This window comes from Eucyclogobius newberryi, unplaced genomic scaffold (genome assembly GCF_026437365.1).
Source record: "Eucyclogobius newberryi isolate DKJ021-1_F unplaced genomic scaffold, fEucNew1.0.hap1 SCAF_7, whole genome shotgun sequence".
Classification (NCBI taxonomy): Eukaryota; Metazoa; Chordata; class Actinopteri; order Gobiiformes; family Gobiidae; genus Eucyclogobius; species Eucyclogobius newberryi.
In genome coordinates this window covers 15,107,431-15,127,873 of record NW_027316389.1, presented here as the reverse complement: position 1 = coordinate 15,127,873, position 20,443 = coordinate 15,107,431, and the positions used below count along the sequence as shown (strand labels likewise).

The following is a 20,443-nucleotide window of genomic DNA, read 5'->3' as shown; positions in this document are numbered from 1 at the left end:
CATTCAGCGACTCATTGAATACTCACAATTCACTATATAATCTCGACATCCCGAGAAGTACAAGGTGACTTCCACAAACCGTGTCCTCAGATTGTAACAGATACTCACATAAGATCAGGTCTGTATCGGTGAATGAGAGCGCAGAGAGCCAGACCGCTTTTCCACGACATGGTTAGGTCCGACACATTTACGTTCCGGTATCCCTCCGTCTGTCTCTGGCACCAGTTCAGCAGCTTACTGGAACGAGCTATGGATTCTGGGAATGCAAGGAAATGAAACGGTCTGAGTAAAGCAGTGGGTTGTGAAAACTGAGAATTGAACATGGAAATTAATACGAACAGCTTTAGAGCGGAAAAGCACATCACATAGCTTTGGTCAAACAAGGCGGAATATAAACTTGTAAGTTACATCGACATCGTTTTATTATTCATGTTAGTCCCCATTTTAACTTAAACTATCTTTAACTTTGAACTAAAGTTAGACATGAGCAAAATGTATGTAAGTGCGAGGTTAAGAAGTTACACAGACAGAGCTCACAAACCAAACAGACAAAACTTAAATTGAACATGTTAGTTTTAAACATAGGGTCAGACCAGTAATCATTCCACTATTGGCTTCAGACAAGAACGCTGCAGGAAATGCAGAGTAAACAGTTTGAAATCCCTGAAAAGCAACACCATGCATATGGTCTTTGTGTTACCTTGCAACTGCTTGTCAAGCAGGCAATTGTCTAGAGTAAAAATTACATTTCATCAGCGAGTGAACAAAAAGCACCAACACAGTAAGTGTGGTGGAGGAATCGGCAGATAAATAATACACTAACCATTTCTAGACAATTTGGGAGTGGATGAGTTGATCACGTTTTCAATCTCAATTCGCATTTCTCGAGATTCACCAGTGTCCACGAGGTGCCGCACCTGGAGGGAGATTTCAGAACACAAATTTGGTTTAGAGAACAGACATTTTACGAACAGATTATCACTTCTGCTTCTCGCTGACCTGGCTGGGCTTGAGGAAGTTGAGGCTAATGTTGGGATACCGCGTGGTGGGATCCACACTGTGGTGACCGAAGTTCTTACTGACATTCTCTGGTGTCGTCTGAGGCAGAAGCCGGTATACACTCTCCCTGTAAATCACATATTTAACTAGCTAAACACATTAAACATGCCAAACAAAGAAAATGTGTGCAAGATTGTTCGTCTATAAATATACATTAGATTTGTGCAGTGACATTCCATCCTCACAAAAGCCTCTTATGCAATTAGAGGTGGGAGTAATGCTATGGAGTTCGTACAAGTGGTTTCCCAGTAAAGCACTCACAGATAAAAGATTGTGTTGGGAGAGAGTGAACATGTGTGTGAGTGTGTATGTCACGTTCCACAGCCCTACCTCTCCGCCAGCACCTCCAGCGGGGTTTTACCCTGAGCCCAACTCTTAACCATCCAAGCAGAGTCCATGGCGGCCAAAAAACCTCGGGCTATTCCAGTACCCATGGGCCAGAAGGGCTGAAGGCAACAAAAAACAACACCAAATATAGTCACGGGTCATTACTAAATAATAATTATAGTCATTAAAACGTCCCGTACTCATACCTCCAAAAGACTGTCACCGACGAGTGCAACTAGCAGATTGTGGCCGCTGCGTTGTCGGACCATGGCGGCGTTTTCGGAGGCGTACATGCAGGTGAAGTCGAACATGGCAACGTCAGGCTGGCCGTAGTGGTTTATGGCAAAATCCAGTGTGGGCAGCTGCTGATTTGTAGAGAAATCTGCGGCTTCACGTGCGTATGAAAGCAACGCCACCTGGTCGACGTTAGCCCTGGACAGCAGCATCTCTGTGTCTGCATAGTCCTGGGAGAGAATAGAGATGTATATGAACATGTTTTATTTATGCATCAATAAACTAAAATATATTACTATTCCCTTCATTATTAAGAACTATTTATTAGATTATATGCTGTGTATTTTCTGTGAGTTTTAAATGCCCATCACAGAAGATGGCAATTTTTTCCCAGAAAGAATAGTTATTGCTGAGGTCAAAATTAATATGGGGATAATAAATAAATAGTAAAAATAATAATAAATACATATCAAATAATAATGAAAAAAATAATAATAATACAAATAAAAAATAATAATAAATACAAATAATAAATACAAATACAAAATAATAATAAATTAAATAAAAATAATAATAAATAAGGCTGGTGAATTGGATTTGTGAATTTGGGATTCATCCGAAATGGGATTCAAGTTTTAAATAAATCCAGGTGTCTTAACATTTTAGAGAAAATTTAAATATTAACTATTACTAAGGATATTTTGTTGTATACTGATTCTAATAGCAAATTGTGGCCTTTATGATTTGATATGTGCCAGTTGGGATTGTAATTTCAATGTGATTGTAATATTGGGGCAGGCTTTTTTGTCAAAACAGAGCTGGGGGATGCGGGAGATACAATTTATTATATGAAAAGCTAGATGGACAATATTTATATAAAAAAAGTTATAACAAATGTAACTCCAGTTGAACTACAATTATGACCACACAAAAGGACAATAATATGGGATAATATAGTTTAGCGCAATAAAAAGGGTGTCGACAATAATTGTTCGTGGTTAATTTTTGTTATAATTCATAATATTAGAGGAGTATGATTAATATCCATATAATTTTTAAATGACACAAAATTTCAGTATGGTCTCGTGCCAACATAAGAGTGAACGTCACCACTCTTGTTGAATGGGTCTTTTTCGCAAACCTTTCCGAAATGTAACATGAAATCACTGCATGCTTTCAGAGTGACGGTGTTTTCTTATAGAGTGGTGAGAAGTGAGTTCTTCCATCTTTGGACTGCGGCTGCTCAGTGCCAGGCTGGAGACGGTGTTACGGGGCAGCGGGAGGGGCGGGCTAACGGAAGATATGAGCTGGGCTTGTTTTCTGACCGACTGCACCGCCTTGAACTCCATGGACTCACTACCCTCCGGCCAACATGTCCACCCTTCCTCTGCCCACATTCAGGCAACACTACTCACTCACACCAGCGTTAAAAGCCGACTTCACAAGCTGTTTTTATGATCAACTTCCCGATGAGTCATAAACCAATTGTATTTTAGACATTAGAGCAGTAATGTAACTCTTCTGGTGGAGGGCACAGTGAACTTATCTTTCACCATGGACACAAGCAGGGGCAAAGTTAAAGGTCAGATCTGTGGTGACAGCCCTGTGCATTTCAAAGTATTGTTGAGTGATAAAAACATAACTAATGGAAAAATGGATGAACTAATAAGTTAAATCTCACGCAGTATAAATAACAATATAATGCAATAACGTTCTATACAATGTTGAAGACTGATTCACAAGATCTATTTTATGAAATCTGAAGCAGAGGAAATATAATGGAACTTAGGAGTAGGAAAGTAGTAGGTGTACTGAGGAAACAAACAAAGTGTGAAAGTTGGCAGAGCTCCTGTTGGCTCGTGCAGACCATTAGATCTACAGTGGGAAAGAAACTAAAAGCCAAAAGAATGAAGCAGCACAAGGACCAGAAATCTTTTCAGATCGTATCACAAAAGCACGGGTTGCTTGTCTCAGCACTTGGCTCTGATCACTCACATGCAGAATGACTCCTTTCTCGAGCAAGCTCTGTTTTTTGGCAGTCATCACAAAGTAGTGCGTGTCATCCTTGTAATAGACAATGTTTTCCAGGTCAATCCCTAGAGGGATAAAGTAAAAGACCAATTAATAAACAAAAGCAACTTCCCTCCTAAATGCTGTTGATTAGGCTGATGTCACAAGAGGAAAAGAGCAGCAATCAGGCAAGGCCCAGGGCCAGCAACAAAATTACTGATATCTTCAAAAATGTGACAATACAATAGGCATAATACAAAGCTGGCACAGGTTGCAATATTTACAAACAATGTGAGACATAAAGTTATGATAAAAGATAAAGTGTGATTGCAGACCTGTGGCTTCTCTGAGGTCTTGAAAGAACTTCTGATTAAAGATAAAAGCCACACCGCTGATCTCTTCTACTTTTGCTTCCGCCGAAGTGTGTCTATTGATAAAGTTAGCAGTGATGGCAATGGCCAATTTCCCCCTGAATTCCTTTCGTCGAAAACCTGTAAAATAAAATAATGTGGAATCAAAGAATGAGTTAGAAAAACAAGGCTGAGTTCAAATGAATTATGTCATGTCAAGTTATATTTAAAACAGCAGACACTTCTTAATGTAAACAACAAGGGTTTACTGTCCCTAATCCTCAGAAGAAGCCTCTCGGAGGAGAGACGTAACGTTTTCATTCTAAAACTTTGTCCAGACCACTAATTTTAATCTCCTGTTGCTTATTTATTTCCTGTTGCACCATATCAAATCTTGCAGTAAACGCTACACTGTAAATACATCTAGATGGTTCGTGTCATCAAACATAAACATCCATTAGTTGACCTATTACAAAGCTGTGTGGTTCATAGTATTCCCACAGGGACATGGCTGCTTCCCTTTATTGACAAAGAAAACTAGGGTCAGGGTACTCCGCCCCAAAGGGGTTTCCTTTGAAAGTGCAGACAGTCATAGAGGAAACACAGAGCCAATTCAACTGTTTCTATTTTCCTCTGTACTCACTACTCTGACAGCTGCACACACATGTGGGCCAGTATCTGTTTACTCTAAGTGTTTAAGTGTTGTCAGGCACAAACCAGTGAACAAAAGTGAGGTGCTCGATCATAGACTTGACATTTAAGTACAGTATGATGGCACAGTAAATAGAGCGCTTTAGAAACTTGCCTGGAAGTGTGTTCCTCCTTCCATCTGCCCCAATAATGACATCAAACTCCAGCTCATTCACAGGGTGTGTCCTGGGGAGAACGTCAGCCCTCCAGCCAATCCCTGTGGAAGCACATCTTATGTAACACTGTAACACTGCAGACAAATAACTAAAGTATTACTTTTCAAGAACAGACAGACAGACTTACGCTCAGTCTCTTGGTCTTCTGGGGGTTCAATAAGACCCTTGAATTCAACATTAACATGAATCACAATACCTAAAAGAAGAGCGACTTTGAGCAGCATTAGCTGCAGCTGACGAATACCTGCAACATTATGACAATATTTCAAGTTTATTTTTAATCCAGTTTAACAATTTTAACAGATTTTAACATTAAATCTCAACTCACTGATATGATCGATAGCACCGGCACAGAACTTCCCATAAAACTTCTTGGCGCCGAGGCCCCTGAGGTCCTGGATTGTAAAAGGCCAGAGGTGGAGCACATTGTTTCTGGAGAAAGCATCTCTCTTCTCCAGCAGCACCACTTTGGCCCCCAGGAAGGCGAGCTCGATGGCTGTCCGTAAACCACATGGTCCTGCTCCTATTATGAGACACTGTACACAAAAATTGAGTTAGATAAGCAAACAAAGAGAAACATGAACCAGTTTGCAGTGTTATTGGGTTCCCCAGATTTTTCTAGTTCTTATCCAACAAACCACAGAAAATGTGATTCATGTTGCATAAAGATAACAAGTTTACAAGCTATAAAAATATAATCTGCTCTAGCGCATACAAAATGGTGACACATTTCTAGTTTAAAGTGTGCTGACAGAGGTTTCCTTTCATAAAGTGCTCACAGACCGTTCAAGGCAGTAAATCTGAGCATCAAATTACATGAACCCAAGACAGTGGAGATCAAATTTACCCTCAGCTATGTTTAAATCTGATCTCAAATGACTTCAAATGACTTAGCATTACCTTAGAGTTGGCACAGGCACGGCCCTTCTTGTACTCTTTCAGGCTCGCCCTCTTGTCTAATTTGGCCCAAAGAGCTTTGGCCTTCCAGTAGTTGAGTTTGGATTTCAACTTGTGATAGAAGATTCTATTCTCTCGGGGCTTGACGTCCAGGTGGTCACAGAGCTCCTGAAAGGCTTTGAGCGTGCCCTTGAAGGTAGACCCTTGGACAAACTTGTCAAAGAGCACATGGGACTGGTTTACGCCGTCACCTCCAGCAGCACCAGTGCCTCCATCCCCCATTGTCTGGCCTCAGAGTGGGGTGTGAGGGCCCACCAACCCCGAGGCAGGGGTCTGTGGGTCCAGCCCCAACCCTGAAAGAACCTCTGTGAGTCAAGTGGAGGACTTTACCTCCCTGCCTCCGACACCCTCATTCTGAAAGACACAGGAAAAGAGTGATCAGTCAAATTAAATGTAATGTACAATGTGAAAAGAAACATCCACTTCCTTCCTCCACTGTATTTTACTACAGGGACTTCAGTCATGGGTCATGGTAAAACGATACGCAACTATAAGAGAAGCCATACAATACATATTTGCTGGACTCAGAAAGGGCACTGAACTTCACAAAAACAGAAAGGAAATACAAGTGTGTGGCCAGACTGGAGCGTGAGATTTTCTTTAGCCAGTTCATCCCAACAAAAACTAAGACGGTACTGAAAAATTAAATGAAGTAAATGCTGCAAAAGGCAAATAGTTGGCACTCTGACCTTTTTATCTGTGTGATTTATCTTCAGGAAATAAGCTGACGATCAAAGAACAGCTCCACAACATTATTCAGGCAAAGACCGTCACTGCAGCGAGGATCTTTGACATAAACATGAGCGCCACTTGTTTGCTTCATGTTTCATCCAACATGTCTGCTGCTTGGTCAATAAATCAACAGGGAAATTGAAACATTGAGCCGGTGATGGATAGCTTTTGTAAGGGTCTCATTGTTTGAGAAACATAACATAAACATGGTTGCAGACAGGCACTCTGCTGCACACCACAGATAAACACCCCATTCTTTTTACAAGCAGCATTACATCATCCTCTAATCTGCAATAAAAGCTCCAGATTAGGCCAGTAGGTTACTCTGCTTCAGGGCAACAACACAGTATGCTATGTAATCATAATATTACACATTTTGTAACAGTGAGCTTCTAAAAAATACTTAAGTCTGATCATAGTCAATTCTGAAGAACCAATATTAAAAATGGCAGACCACAGCATTGTTTTGTTGATTTTTTTTTTTTTGTCAGACATCAGAACAGAAGCAGAATCACCAGGGAATAACAGCAAGGACATAATCATCACAAACCAACAGCAGCTCCACGACAGATGATGTTGATTCAGCAGAGTCCTGATATAATATTCTGTTTTTGCATAAACTCCTGTGAGCTTGTGGTCTTGTAAGTGCAGTTTGGGTCAGAGCAGTAGCATGACTTCTATGGATGGGCAAGCAGACTAGTGGGGGTGTTCAATATTTAGTGGATAACACAAAAGTGAAAATAATAAATACAAATCTAACATGCAACGGTGGGTTTTGAGCCCCAGCCTCCCGTTTGACAGGTAAACGCCCAGCCCAGTGAGCTTAACTCCCATACCTGATTTAGGTGCTGAATGGATTAAATAAGATCACTTCACCGACCAATTCATTACAAAAAAAACATCTAATCATTATAAACGTGAACAGTGACTTGTCTCTAAAAGATAGTTTTTAGGTTTGCTTGTTGTTTTCAAGATTCCCACAGGTTTATTCAGCGAGGTTTGAGCACAGATCCATGGGTTTGAGGCTGTGTGGTGCTCAGAGCGCATGTGCAGACCTCTAGAAGAAGCTGCTGTCCGCTCTGGTTCTTAAAGATCATGTCAGAGAGCGGAGCATGAACGGGCCTCTGAACAGTCGCTGTGGTAAAAGCAGAATCATGCTTCCTGCGCAGTGATGCCCAGCGGCCTGTAGAGGCCAGTAAAAGACACCATGAGTTCAGCCGAGCTTCAGCAGCAGAAGTGAGGGGAAAACAGACTTACTTGTATATATTTTCGAACAATTTATATATAGTTGTGACACACTGTAATTTCAGATTTGATTGGTCAATCACTGCTTGTCTTGATTGCCCTGACCACACCCACAGGGTCATAGGCTTTAGCAATACTTTCTGATCAATTTAGACAGTGCTATGCTTATTGATGCACAGAACATGTCTAGTCGATTAAAAATGACACATATTACTACATTACTACAAGTCTGACAAATTGATAATAAAACAGCCTCTTGTTTATACAATAGATTTTTTCATGAATTCAGAATTTTCATTTAATAATGTTCATGACAAAATGAGAGTGGTTTCTTGAGTACAGTATTAGTAGAAGGTGATCTGACCTCAGACCTCAGAGCATTCAAAAACTATTCAGGAAAATGAAACATTTGTAACACATGTATGTTTGTTCCTCAAAACTAGTTTTAGTATCAATTTGGGTATTTTCAATAGTTTTTATTGGCAATCCTACCCTGCACAAAAAAAGACCGTGTTTACTTTTCTCCCTAATGTCTTGTTCCTACGCTTGCTTGTCAAGTGGAGACAGACTCATTCACCAGTACACAAACTTTTGTTGACCAAAACCTATTTGCTACTGTGTGTTTAGGACCACCTCCAAACCATCTGGCTTGTGAATCACGTTTACTTCTGACAACCAGAATGCAAAGTGCAGCTGGGCCCGTCACTTTAAGACGTGTGGGATTCAAACATCATTCTTGAAGACAGTGAACAAAAAGAGTATAATAAACAGGCTGACACATTAATACTCCAACATGGAAAAACCTTAAATACCACCGTGATCACTTGGCTTGGCTGGGATTTACAGGAAAATGAACTAAATAATGACAATTGTGAGAATGTTAGAAGCAAAAATGTGTAATTTCAATTTAATTTATACTCCAAAAAGTTATTTTTATTAAACCAGCTGTTTTTCACATTGACATAACTTCATTATTCAGAAAGTTTGATTTCATAAAGCTGGTAACATACTAGAGCAATAGTTATGTATAGACAAAATAAATGAGGATTTGACTGTAGATTGTCTATTGTAACCCATGTCTCAAATCCGGTTCTAAATGATTGATATTGCCCCCTCATACATTTTCATTGGCCCAACCACAAGGGGCGCTAGTATAAAAATGGCCGAACCACCAAGCCATTTCCGCTTCCTGCTCCGGCTGTGGACTGAAAACGTATGGTTATGAACTGTTAAACGTCTCGAAACTAACTGAAGCGGTTACAGATCATTCCAAGACTCAATGGTCAGGTTTTTTTTCCCCCCTGACACCCCCTGATTCTTATCCTCTGCAAGAGGTGGCGAGCGACCCATGTGACCTAAGAATCTGGTAGGATCACTCTTTGTTTTTTCCCCGGATACGGACACCCTAAGTTGGAATATTTTTTTCGTTTCTCTCGGAATATATTCACCTTTTTTTGAGATCCTACAAACTGAACTTAAGCACCCAAAGGAACAGAACTTTGCTGGGAACCTTTTTTGTTGTTTTGAATATTTGTTTATATTTATTTATATTAATACAATTTATACAACTTATACTACAACGTCCTCCTGTGTTACTTTTTTTTCCCCACAAGCTCCTGTGGCCGAACTTAGTCATTTCTGACAGTCAAATGCGTATTATTTTAAGTTAGTGTTACACTATGGTGTCAGTTTGTGATTGTAAAATATCTGTAATTTTGTTTTTCCTCTCAATTTTTCCCAAAATACTAAAATGTTATATTGTGACATCTCTACTTACTATTCATGGTCCGCCATTTCTACCAGTTTCACCATCATTTAACTCAACTTTTCAACACAACATACCAGCAATATTGCATGTTCTATACTAGTTCTGACAAGGTCCAATTTTGCCCTATCAATATGTGCTTTTTCTTCAGTATCAATACTTCAAATTAAATTAGTTTTGATACCAGTTTCAGTATCATTCAGTATCAATTGTTTGACAACCCTTAACTTAAAACAAAGAAAGTTGCAGTTATTTCACCAAGGAACCAGCTGACAGATGCACTTGAAATTGAGCTTTTATGGTCACTAAAAAGGCAAAAAAGAAACTAGTGTCCCCAGATTTACACATTCGACCATCTGGATTTGCATGGCCAGCGCGCACTACGAGCTGCCTTATCTGGGAACTCATAGACCTGCATCCGAGGAACTAGGAAGTGTAACACGAGAGCAGCGGGCAAACCCAGGCAAAGGCACAGCACTCTAGTTTCAGAGGCTTACTACTGAAACTAGACTTAACTTGCAGCAAAATATAACAAGATGAATCTAAAAGTATGTAAAAAAGAACACATCTTTGTATTTCTATGGGAAACAAAGCTCTATTAATTGTGTGTTTGTCGTGTTCACAAAGCAAAGTTCAAGCTTTAAACAGCATTGACAAGCATTTGCAGATCTGTTGGTTCCATCTAAATCTACTTTATATTAGTCTAAAAGGGTTTAAGTCAATCAAGCAGACCAGCATATAGATTTAGGATTTTTTTATATTTTGTTGTACCATTTTTAAGACCTTTACAATATATTTATTTTTAACCTTAAGATCTCAAGTCAAAGAGGGAACAGCTGACACTTGTATCTATGTAACAAAAATGACAAAAAAAGAATCACTTTTATATTATATTGTGTATTATACTATTTAATGTTTGAACACAAACCCCATGCCTGACAGAGGCTGTCGACCTCTCCAAAGCCTCAAGATGCTCCCAAAACATTGAATTATCTGATTTCTGGAGTTATCAGATCACTGAAATGTAATGTAAACAGTTCCATCCAATGTGAGTAATCTGATTTCTTTCAGATTGTTCACAGCAGGTTTTGACAAGAAAGAAATAGCAAACAAATGTGAGTTATTGTAAAATCAATGGCACTTTGTCGTCCACATACAACAATTACTAAAAACTAAATCCACTGAAATCAGGTGTTGTTGAGGGTCAGATTTCTCTTGACCATGTAAACATACACAAAAAGGATTATCTAATTATTGGGTTATCTGATTTGTACTGGCTGTGTAAATGACACTGACAATTTGAAATGATTGGATCTTGATTGGATAAAAATTGCATTAATGGCACACCGTTTGCAAAAATGTCTCACTGGTCAATGCCAAGAGCACAAGTCCTAATCCTGTCACATACCGCAATCTGTGCATGGGCCGTGGTAGATGACAGTTCAGATGAGCGCTCTGCAGTGCGCCGAAATAAAAATGCACAGAAGTATTTTAAAGGCAGTAGAAACATGCGCTTGACTGTCAGGTGAAGCAGCTGCAGGCCAGTCTGGTCTGAACAAGCATCATATTTTCACACTGCAAAAGGGGATTCTGAGAAGGCTGTCAAGAAGGGAGAAGGCCAAGTAAAACAGTGAATCTCCCAGAGTTGTATAAGCCCTGGCCTGCTACTGAAATGATCAGACAGTCATGAAACTATTGATATTATGAAATTTCCCCATGTGTGGACAATAAAGGAATATCTTATCTTATACGTAGCTTGCACGGCTGTTCATTTGTATTAAACAAAGCGATCAGAACACTCTGCACATTCGTCAGTCAGTTTTTTTGGTGGGGAACAGTTGCAATTTCTTCAGGGAGGTGCCAAAGTGTGAAATGGAAAGGATGTGCTTCAATGTCAAAGTGCTGTGGTATCTCGTCACTTTTAAGGCTTCTCGTGGAGTTATCAGAGAAATCGCTGTAGTTGTTTTGGACACTACACTGAGCGCACTAAGAAGCGCTCGAGGCTCGTGCGCAGACACCAGTGTGCCAACGCGTGTGCCGCTCACAGTACATGCAAATATCGGTTCAGTTAGTGACGCCAACTCTCTCTTGTTGATCGTTTTCTTTGGTCCACATTAGAGCTCAGCCGATCTCTCATAGTTACGCAGACCTTCAACTGAAATGTTAACAAATGATTGAACATGAACAGTCTTTTGAAATATTAGTTTTGGACAAATACAACAAAGCATGACAGTGTAAAAAAAAAAAAAAGCTGTTATTATGGGTCCTATTGGAAATGCCGAAAAGGGCTTTGTTCTTTTTCCAAGTAGGTCAAGAGTGGGAGACACAAAGTTCACGACTCATTTCAGTAAGCGCTTTCTCTGTGTCTCATGCGCATAATAAGAGGTAGGCAGCCAGTTTGTCGAGCTTACTGATTTACTGCCTCACTGGAGAAACTTCCACACTCCTTAGCTCTACGGTAAACAATAATTCCAGGCATGGCTGACGTCTTTTATTCCACTTTCCTGGCGGTGACATTAGTGACATTGAACTAACAGAAGAGGCCGATTGTAACGCTGCTGTTCAAGGGTCAGCAGAGTGGCCGAAAGTACTGTAAACAGTTGCACCGGCACAGACTGCGGAATGTACTTGCCACACTGACCTACTTTTGAACTGTTAGCTATAAAAAGAAAGTTTATAATCTTTGACTGGACTCATTAAAAAGGAAATCAACTTACAAGTCATGTGGAAGATCTTCAAATGAAAGAAGAGTGTGGCTTATTGGGAACTTGAGATGGTTAACCTTTAATAACACAATGCAAAAATTATGTAAAGTCTAGACCTGAAAGATTTACCAGCATTGAACTAGATTTGGTATTTTAAAGGCGCAATGGAAGATTTTTCGGCAATTTGAGAACGCAGGCTGAAGTGCGCACGGGGGTGGGAGTGCGCATGCATTCCCCCCGTGCGCACTGATACAACACACACGTGCGTTTGTTTATTAGCGCGACAGATTGCATCGCATCTCTTGTCTTCTTCTGAGTCAGCTCGAACTGTCTTTCTCTGTCTTCATTTTGTCCCGTACACTGAGGGAACTATATTATGATAGATCAATGCGCTCATGGGGACGAGCCGCAAGCGGCTGCAGGGGAGCGGTAGGTGCGTTTTATGATTGATACGTGGCAGGACTAATTGGCTGTCCACACCACGAGGAAATGAGACTCAGATTTGGACCAAAAAAATCGTCCATTCAACCTTTAATTGCAGTAAAAGTCCTGTTTTGATATTTAAAACTTAGAATAATTTGTTGTTTGGGGAAAGTATAGCTTACCTAAAAAGGTGCAGACTTCATTTGCAATTAGCTCATTCTAGTCTAGACCTGGGCAAACTACGGCCCGCGGGTCACATACGGCCAGCTTGTCTTTATAATCCGGCTCGCCAAACATGCCAAATAATATATATATTTTTTTTTTTTTGCCCTTAGACAGTCAATGCAATGCTGCTTTTGTTAATCTTGCAGCCCTAATTAAGTAATAATAAACTAATAAATTAAACTGTATCATGGTAATGATTTTTTTTTTTTTTTATTTGTAGGAGATCTTCTACTGAAAGTGTTTTTCAGACTTCCTATAAGTGATCTGTTCTTCTGTATCTACCTCTGTATCTACCTGCGTTGCACCAATGAAATTTCCCCATGTGGGACAATAAAGGAATATCTTATCTTATCTTATAGTGACGGCTTCAATCAAGAAACCATGCCAACATGACCAGTTCCAATAATCAAGGGTATTGCTGTGTAAAGTGCAGAGTACAGAGATTAAAATTACTTAAGCATCAAATACTGTCCATTTAAGGAGTTGTTCAGTCAACACTAATCTGATTAAAGGTGTAGTTTTATGTGGACAAGGGCTGTGATGAGTCAAACAACAGAGCCAGACTTCTGGACACTTGGGAAGCGTCCAGCTGTTCATGACGCAGCAGGAGCCGTCTACGGACTTCCTCTGCTCTGGTCTTTCTGTGTTTTCTTTCAAATCCATAGTATTTTTCAAGACCCCAGGCAAACCGAGCTGCGAGGAACTTATGAAAGAAAGCTGAAGATCGAGAGGACCAGAGCCATAAGAGATGTTCCTGTGTAACAATAGCCTGGATAGACATGTGGAATTTGATCCACGGTTAGGTCCTGCTTTGAACAGTTTATTGGTTAAAACTGTTAGAAATGATTGTCCAATGTCCAATTTTAGCCTCAATTTTGAACTGAAAATAGTCCTGCTTTAGAGCCAGCACATATCTGGTGGTACATGGAAAGCTACTGTAAGTTAAGAGTCATTCACCAGTTCCAAATATTGTGTTCTTTCTGCTACTGTTGTGGATAACGCACTGCAAGCTACGACAGCAATAACAAGTCTGAATAATCATAAGATAAGATAAGATATTCCTTTATTGTCCACACAAGGGGAAATTTCATAACAAGTCCACTTTTAAAAGCACCATCATAAGGACTGTAAAAACACATACAAAAATACATAAAAAAGACAGTAGTACAGCAAGATAGAATAAACAATCTCTGAATTTCAAAAATAATTCCGTTTAATTGTAAATATTCTCGATTTTGAAGCCTTCAGTCAGTCACCATATTTCAACTTTTAATTTGTAAAAACAAAAAAAAAGCTCAATGTACAATAGATATAATCGTATGACAAGTCCACTAATCAAAACAGAATTTTCATGGTCGACAACTAAAATAATTGCTAGTGAGTTGCCAGCACGACAAAACATAGTGGATTTTGCTCAAATAATTTGTTTTTTGGCATTTTTTTTGTACTGTTAACTCCTGCTCAACTGTTGCAACAAAACAATTCAAAAAGAGAAGAATTTACAGCTTTAGGATAGTGACGTGTCTTTCTCAGCAGCCATAAACCTCACTGTCCGTCAGGATGATGTCGTTAGCACCCCACAACACTAACACACCACATCACGCAGTAAAAACCATGAGTCTCGGATTATATTAATGTGGGAATTGAGATTTCTCCCATGCAACAAACGCCCCATCAGTCTGAATGATTTGTGTCATGAAAACATCTGAATCATACATCAATACGACCCCTTTCAGACTCAAGATACCGAGTCCAGTTCTGGTGCTGCTGACTCAGATCCCAAACAAACATCCTTCAGCTGCTGCTTCACATTCTGATCTTCCATCTGAGGAAAGCTGGACGTCCTCACACCACAGAGACTCAAAAAACACACCCCAGATTAACGTCTTTTACTACTTTAACGCCGTACGAGATCAGAAAAGGTGCGATCTTTGGGCTGAGCTGTGGAGAAGGGATTGGTCAGTATATCTGGTCGATACGGCTAATGCCCATCACCGTGGAGACAGTGAGGAGCGTTTGTCTTGAAGAGATGTCTGTCAGGATGAGACACTACTCTCATTGTGACGGCAGACTGCCAGAGGTTACATCGATTGAGGTAAAAAAAAACATACCAACTTCACAATTAGAGGTGAGAAATAACATCAGAAACTGGGTAATCTCACAATATTTGTCATGGAGATGTGCAAAATAAGAATATTATTAAAAATGCCCTCACTAGAGACGCGTCATCTCCCAAACAAGAGTATAAAAGTGATAATTCTGCACTTTTGTGGTCACTGTGCAGGACTTGAACCTCAGCCAAGACATTTGCAGGCACATTTTAGCACATTGGCACAGAATTGTTACAGCGTCATCAATATCACCCACTCTTTTCACAAGCGCTGTCACTGTGAGCATTCATGAGGTGTGCATAATGACTGAGGAGATGCTGAGGTGAATGCAACGCTCACGTTCTCAATGAATATATCAAGACTATGCTCAAATTATACGTGTAAGATTTACTGTTGTTTTAAGGTGTAAAAACAGCTCAAATGATCGATTGTGGAACATTACACTGTCTCATTTTAATAAACGTAGGTCAATGTTCCATGTTGAGTTTTTGATCAATTTAGACCAACAAAACATTAGCTACTGAACTCCAATACAACAGACTCCAAAACAACAGACTCCAAAACAAAGCCAGCACATCTGGGAGAGCAAACCCAGGTCAAACAAGGGCAAACAAGGACTTATCTCCACTGAAGGTGAAATAACGTGGCATTGTTAGTCAAAGTAAAAGTAGTTTATTTCACACAGCACATTAGTGCAATAGAGCTGAGGCTCCATATCCTCCAGTCTCAGTTCGACCTGTAACAGGCTTATAGCTGGTGTACAAACAAGGACTTGGCACAACCCCAAGGATGCACCATTACAGCGACCAGCGACATGCAGTTTACACAAGAACACAGACCTGAGCAGTCCATTACAACAGAACATGCCATTCCTCCACACACCGAGGTGCAGCCCACGGACTCAGAACAATGTTAAAAATGTACCGTGTTTGTCAAAGCACGAGCAGAAGCGCTTTACCTCGATCCCGAGTCATTATGATACATCCATAAATCACGTGTAAGAATTCATGACTGGTAATAATCCCAGAGTTTCCAGTAAAATCCACTGTATCCACTGGTTTATTATTAGATGATCGCGAAAGAGCCACAGATCCACAGAGAGGAGCGGAGAAGGCGCAACTTGAAACTGACAGAGAGGGATCGGACCAAACCACTGCGTGAAGAAGGAGGGGCGTCCATGACACTGTGTCCACACGTACAAGAGTTACACGCAAACATGTGGCGAAAGTATAAGCACATATGTATAAGTCTTAATGGAAAAGCTAAAGTGAGACTCGTGTGTGGAAGAGAAGGAGTATATCAATGACTTACTAAAGAGTATTGAGCCGGTGACCCCCACTCGCTGTTGGTGTGGTCTGTATGTTTTAACTCAATTTAATCCGATTGGTCTTTTCCAACGTGACGCAGCAGCGCTGCCGCCTTCACGTGGTGTGGGACATTCAGGACTGGGAATGCTACGTTCAGGGAACAGAATGCTGGATTTCAGCAGCATACTGTGTTGTAACGCCACGTTGTTATATCATCTCTTTTATAACATTGGCCGGGCCTATGTTTGTAAGATTGTTTATGTGCAGTAAAAGTATAAAATGTACATTGTAAACACAGTAGTGTACAGAAAACGAGTTTCTGCCCTTCATCTGCTTATATGTGATATAATATAATTCCGTTTAAGAATTGTGTTGTGATATAGCAGTGACATTAACATCAACATGTGGACTTATGGTCAAGTTGAACCAGTGCGTCATGATTTTTACTTTTGGGTAATATTGTTTCTTTTTTCACTTGATAACTCTGTAGTGTGGCCTTTCATGCACAGATAAAGTAGCCTATGTGAAAAGTAAGACCAAATCAGAATCAGAAACACTTTATTGTCATTGTCAGCGAACAAAATTCACAAACTAATAATGTGCTTCAACATAAAACAATGGAGATATCAAATTCTAATTAAATTATGAAATAAGATTAGCTAAAGGGCATACATAAACTAGGTATTCCAAATGCATACCCTATGACTAAATATAAATACAAAATATAGCCTACAGTCTGGACAACAGTGCAAAACAAGCACTGCAAACAGATGAAGTATTGTTGAAGTGAGTTATTTAAAGCGGCATGTGTTATTAAGTGTTCCCTGCCCGGGGGCACTTTGTTTAAAGAATGAGCCGTATGTTTATGTTGATATAATCCAGTGAGTCCAAGACATTAAGGCTTTTTGTAATGCTTTTTCCTGTCCACTTGGCACAAATGAAGACCAACTACTATAAATGTATAAATAAATGTCCTTTAAATATATACAGGAAAATGCCAATTTGTTTTGAACCAACGTCAGACAACATGAAAGGAGACACATAAACTGTCCTTATTGCTCTATACACACAGTCATTCTGTATTTATTTAGACTACCAAGAGAGTTTTTGAGTTCATCCTGTAAAAGTACAATTACAGGGTAGATTTCCAAATAATACTCACAATGTATCACTAATATGATACACCTTCAGTTATATCCTTGCTATTACGCATTGGCATTGCAAGTGTTTAGCTGAAGATACAGAAAATTCAGACTCCACCATCCAGCAGGAGATTATGTCTAAACCTGCCCTAGTTCACATTTGCTAATTAAACAAACCACATGGGGACCAGAAAGACGTCATTACGACCTGAAAGTGTGCAAAAATGGCAGATAAAGAAAACACAGACTACGCAATAGGAAGGAGATGCAGACAAGGCAATGACCAATGAACATAAGTAATGGCTTCCTGCTGTGTCCACACACAGCAGACACACTTATGGCACATTATGAAAAACCTCACCTAATTGGCGTGTGCACCTCGGTTCCCGCCACACCTCGCCCTTGCTCACAGACCTGTCATAGGCCATTCACTTATAGTCAATAGTCGCTGAGCCAAATGCCAAACAAAGCGGTATGTACCCAAGGTGAGGCACATTCCCATCAAAACAAAGGAATCACACGTGAGGTCATCTCCAAAGTCTTCAAAGGCTCATTAGACAGACTGCGTCCAATGACAACACCATCCACGGAAATCTGCCGTCTTTTGTACACGGCACGACGAAACCGGTTCAATGGGACTTACTGTACGAATAGAAGAAGCTGAACATCCAATAGGAAATCCACCGGCCGGGGTTTGTCGTCTTTCTAATATTCCCTGTGTTGCACTCGCCGCCGCCTCCACTCGCTCCCCCCACCGTCCCTCTCCTCCACCTCTTCCTCTTCTTCCCCTCAGCACGACAAGATGCTGCCTGGACCAGTGCCCGTCGTCATGGCAACCGGAACACCGAGGAAGGGGAGAAGGAAGGGGGGTGGTGGAGTGGATCGTCACGTGAGCCTGCTCTCCCTGGTTGGGGATTGGAGGGAATCGCTGTAGCTGGTGAAGGGAGGGGGCACGTGGTGATGTCACATGCTGCTCCACAAACAGGACGCACAAAACACACAATGGAGGTCCCTTTAAGGTGAAGTGGAGCTATTACACAAGGCTGGTTCTACTTGACTCGCTGACTTATTGGTATGCAGACTGAGGCGGGCTGAGGCGGGCTGAGGGGGACTGAGGGGGGCTGAGGAGGACTGAGGAGGACTGGGGGGGCTGAGGGGAACTGGGGGGACTGAGGGGAACTCAGGGGACTGAGCGGGACTGAGAGAGACTGAGAGAGACTGAGAGTGACTGAGAGAGACTGAGAGAGACTGAGGGGGACTGAAGGGGACTGATGCAAACTGAGGCGGACTAAGAGTGACTGAGGCGGATTGAGGGGGACTGAGAGTGACTGAGGCAGACTGAGGTGGACTGAGGGGGACTGAGAGTGACTGAGAGTGACTGAGTGTGACTGAGGGGGACTGAGAGTGACTGAGCCGGACTGAGAGTGACTGAGAGTGACTAAGGTGGACTGAGGCAGACTGAGGGGGACTGAGAGTGGACTGAGAGTGACCGAGAGTGACTGAGGTGGACTGAGGCAGACTGAGGGGGACTGGAGTGGACCGAGAGTGACTGAGGTGGACTGAGGCAGACTGAGGGGGACTGGAGTGGACTGAGAGTGACTGAGAGTGACTGAGAGTGACTGAGAGTGACTGAGGGGGACTGAGGGGGGGATTGAGGGGGCGCAGCTGTGCCTCTGCCAAAATGTGTTCCAGGCACTTGAATCGGCCGCGGGCTACGATATATATACGACAAAAACACAAGTGTCCCGGGACGTTTGAGGAGCGCACGTATGTGAAGGCTTGACCTGATGACCCACAATATTAAAGCGTCTTCTACAACTGCTGTTTTAGAAGACACATGAAATCAGCAAAGCATGAAATAAAACATTGACACATTCTTGGTTCACAAGGGAAAGTACTTGCATTCGCACAAAAATAGATTATAAAACTCTTAAACATGTCGTAAAAAGCCAAAAAGATAAGATAAGATAAGATATTCCTTTATTGTCCCACATGGGGAAATTTCATTGGTGCAACGCAGGTAGATACAGAGGTAGATACAGAAGAACAGAACAGATCACTTATAGGAAGTCTGAAAAACACTTTCAGTAGAAGATCTCCTATAAATAAATAAAAACTCCCATAGACAAATAAATAAATACATAAATACCATTGCATGTGATCACGACAGTAATTGCACATGAATATGTGTCACGACAGCACATAGATTGCACATGAATTTCATAGTAATTGCACATGAATTGCACATGAATTCCAACAGTAATTGCACATATGACAGAATTGCACATGGTTAGGTCAGTATTGCGAGTGTTCAGTACTAACAGTTTTTGTTATAAAGTCTGACAGCAGCAGGAAGGAAAGACCTACGGAACCTCTCCTTCACACATCGAGGGTGGATCAGTCTCTCACTGAAGCTGCTCTCCAGAGCGGAGAGAGTGTCCTGCAGGGGGTGACACTCATGGTCCAGCATAGATGTGAATCTAGCCAGGACCCTCCTGTCCCCCACCTCCTGCACCGAGTCCAGAGCACAGCCCAGGACGGAGCTGGACTTCTTGATGACTCTGTCCAGCCTCTTCCTCTCCCTCTCTGTGATGCTGCTGCTCCAGCAGGCCACACCATACAGGAGGGCTGATGCCACCACAGAGTCGTAGAAGGTCTTCAGGAGTGGCCCTGTCACTCCAAAAGACCTGAGTCTCCTCAGGAGGTAGAGCCGACTCTGGCTCTTCCTGTACAGTGCGTCTGTGTTATGAGTCCAGTCCAGTTTGTGGTTCAGATGAACACCCAGGTACTTGTATGAGTCCACTCTCTCAATGTCCCGTCCCTGGATGTTCACTGGTGAGGGGGCAGTGGGGTGGCGTCTGCGGAAATCCACCACCATCTCCTTGGTCTTCCCCGCGTTGATGAGGAGGTGGTTCCGCTGACACCAGTCCACAAAGTCCTGTGCCAGTCCTCTGTACTCCGCGTCATCGTCGTCCGTGATGAGTC

General features: G+C 41.4%; 1 protein-coding gene across 27 annotated transcripts in view; it reads right to left on the bottom strand.

Annotated features, from left to right (window-relative positions):
- Positions 1 to 18,190, bottom strand: part of mical3a (microtubule associated monooxygenase, calponin and LIM domain containing 3a) — a 52,467-nt gene extending 34,277 nt beyond the window's left edge. For 19 of the 27 annotated variants that reach the window (XM_072435056.1, XM_072435061.1, XM_072435066.1 and 16 more), the window contains exons 1-13: positions 15,968 to 16,140; positions 5,747 to 6,157; positions 5,175 to 5,382; positions 4,974 to 5,090; positions 4,786 to 4,887; positions 3,966 to 4,121; positions 3,616 to 3,716; positions 1,593 to 1,850; positions 1,390 to 1,505; positions 1,000 to 1,126; positions 824 to 917; positions 701 to 730; positions 109 to 256 (exon numbers count right to left, since the gene is read on the bottom strand). In XM_072435056.1, coding sequence (XP_072291157.1) covers positions 109 to 256; positions 701 to 730; positions 824 to 917; positions 1,000 to 1,126; positions 1,390 to 1,505; positions 1,593 to 1,850; positions 3,616 to 3,716; positions 3,966 to 4,121; positions 4,786 to 4,887; positions 4,974 to 5,090; positions 5,175 to 5,382; positions 5,747 to 6,025 — 1,736 coding nt within the window. In that variant the 5' untranslated portion in view covers positions 6,026 to 6,157; positions 15,968 to 16,140. Of the gene's footprint in view, positions 1 to 108; positions 257 to 700; positions 731 to 823; positions 918 to 999; positions 1,127 to 1,389; positions 1,506 to 1,592; positions 1,851 to 3,615; positions 3,717 to 3,965; positions 4,122 to 4,785; positions 4,888 to 4,973; positions 5,091 to 5,174; positions 5,383 to 5,746; positions 6,158 to 15,967; positions 16,141 to 18,101 lie in introns of those variants that run through there. The other 8 variants (XM_072435079.1, XM_072435078.1, XM_072435080.1 and 5 more) reach the window with 4 other exon arrangements.
- Between the last annotated feature and the right edge of the window lie 2,253 nt (positions 18,191 to 20,443).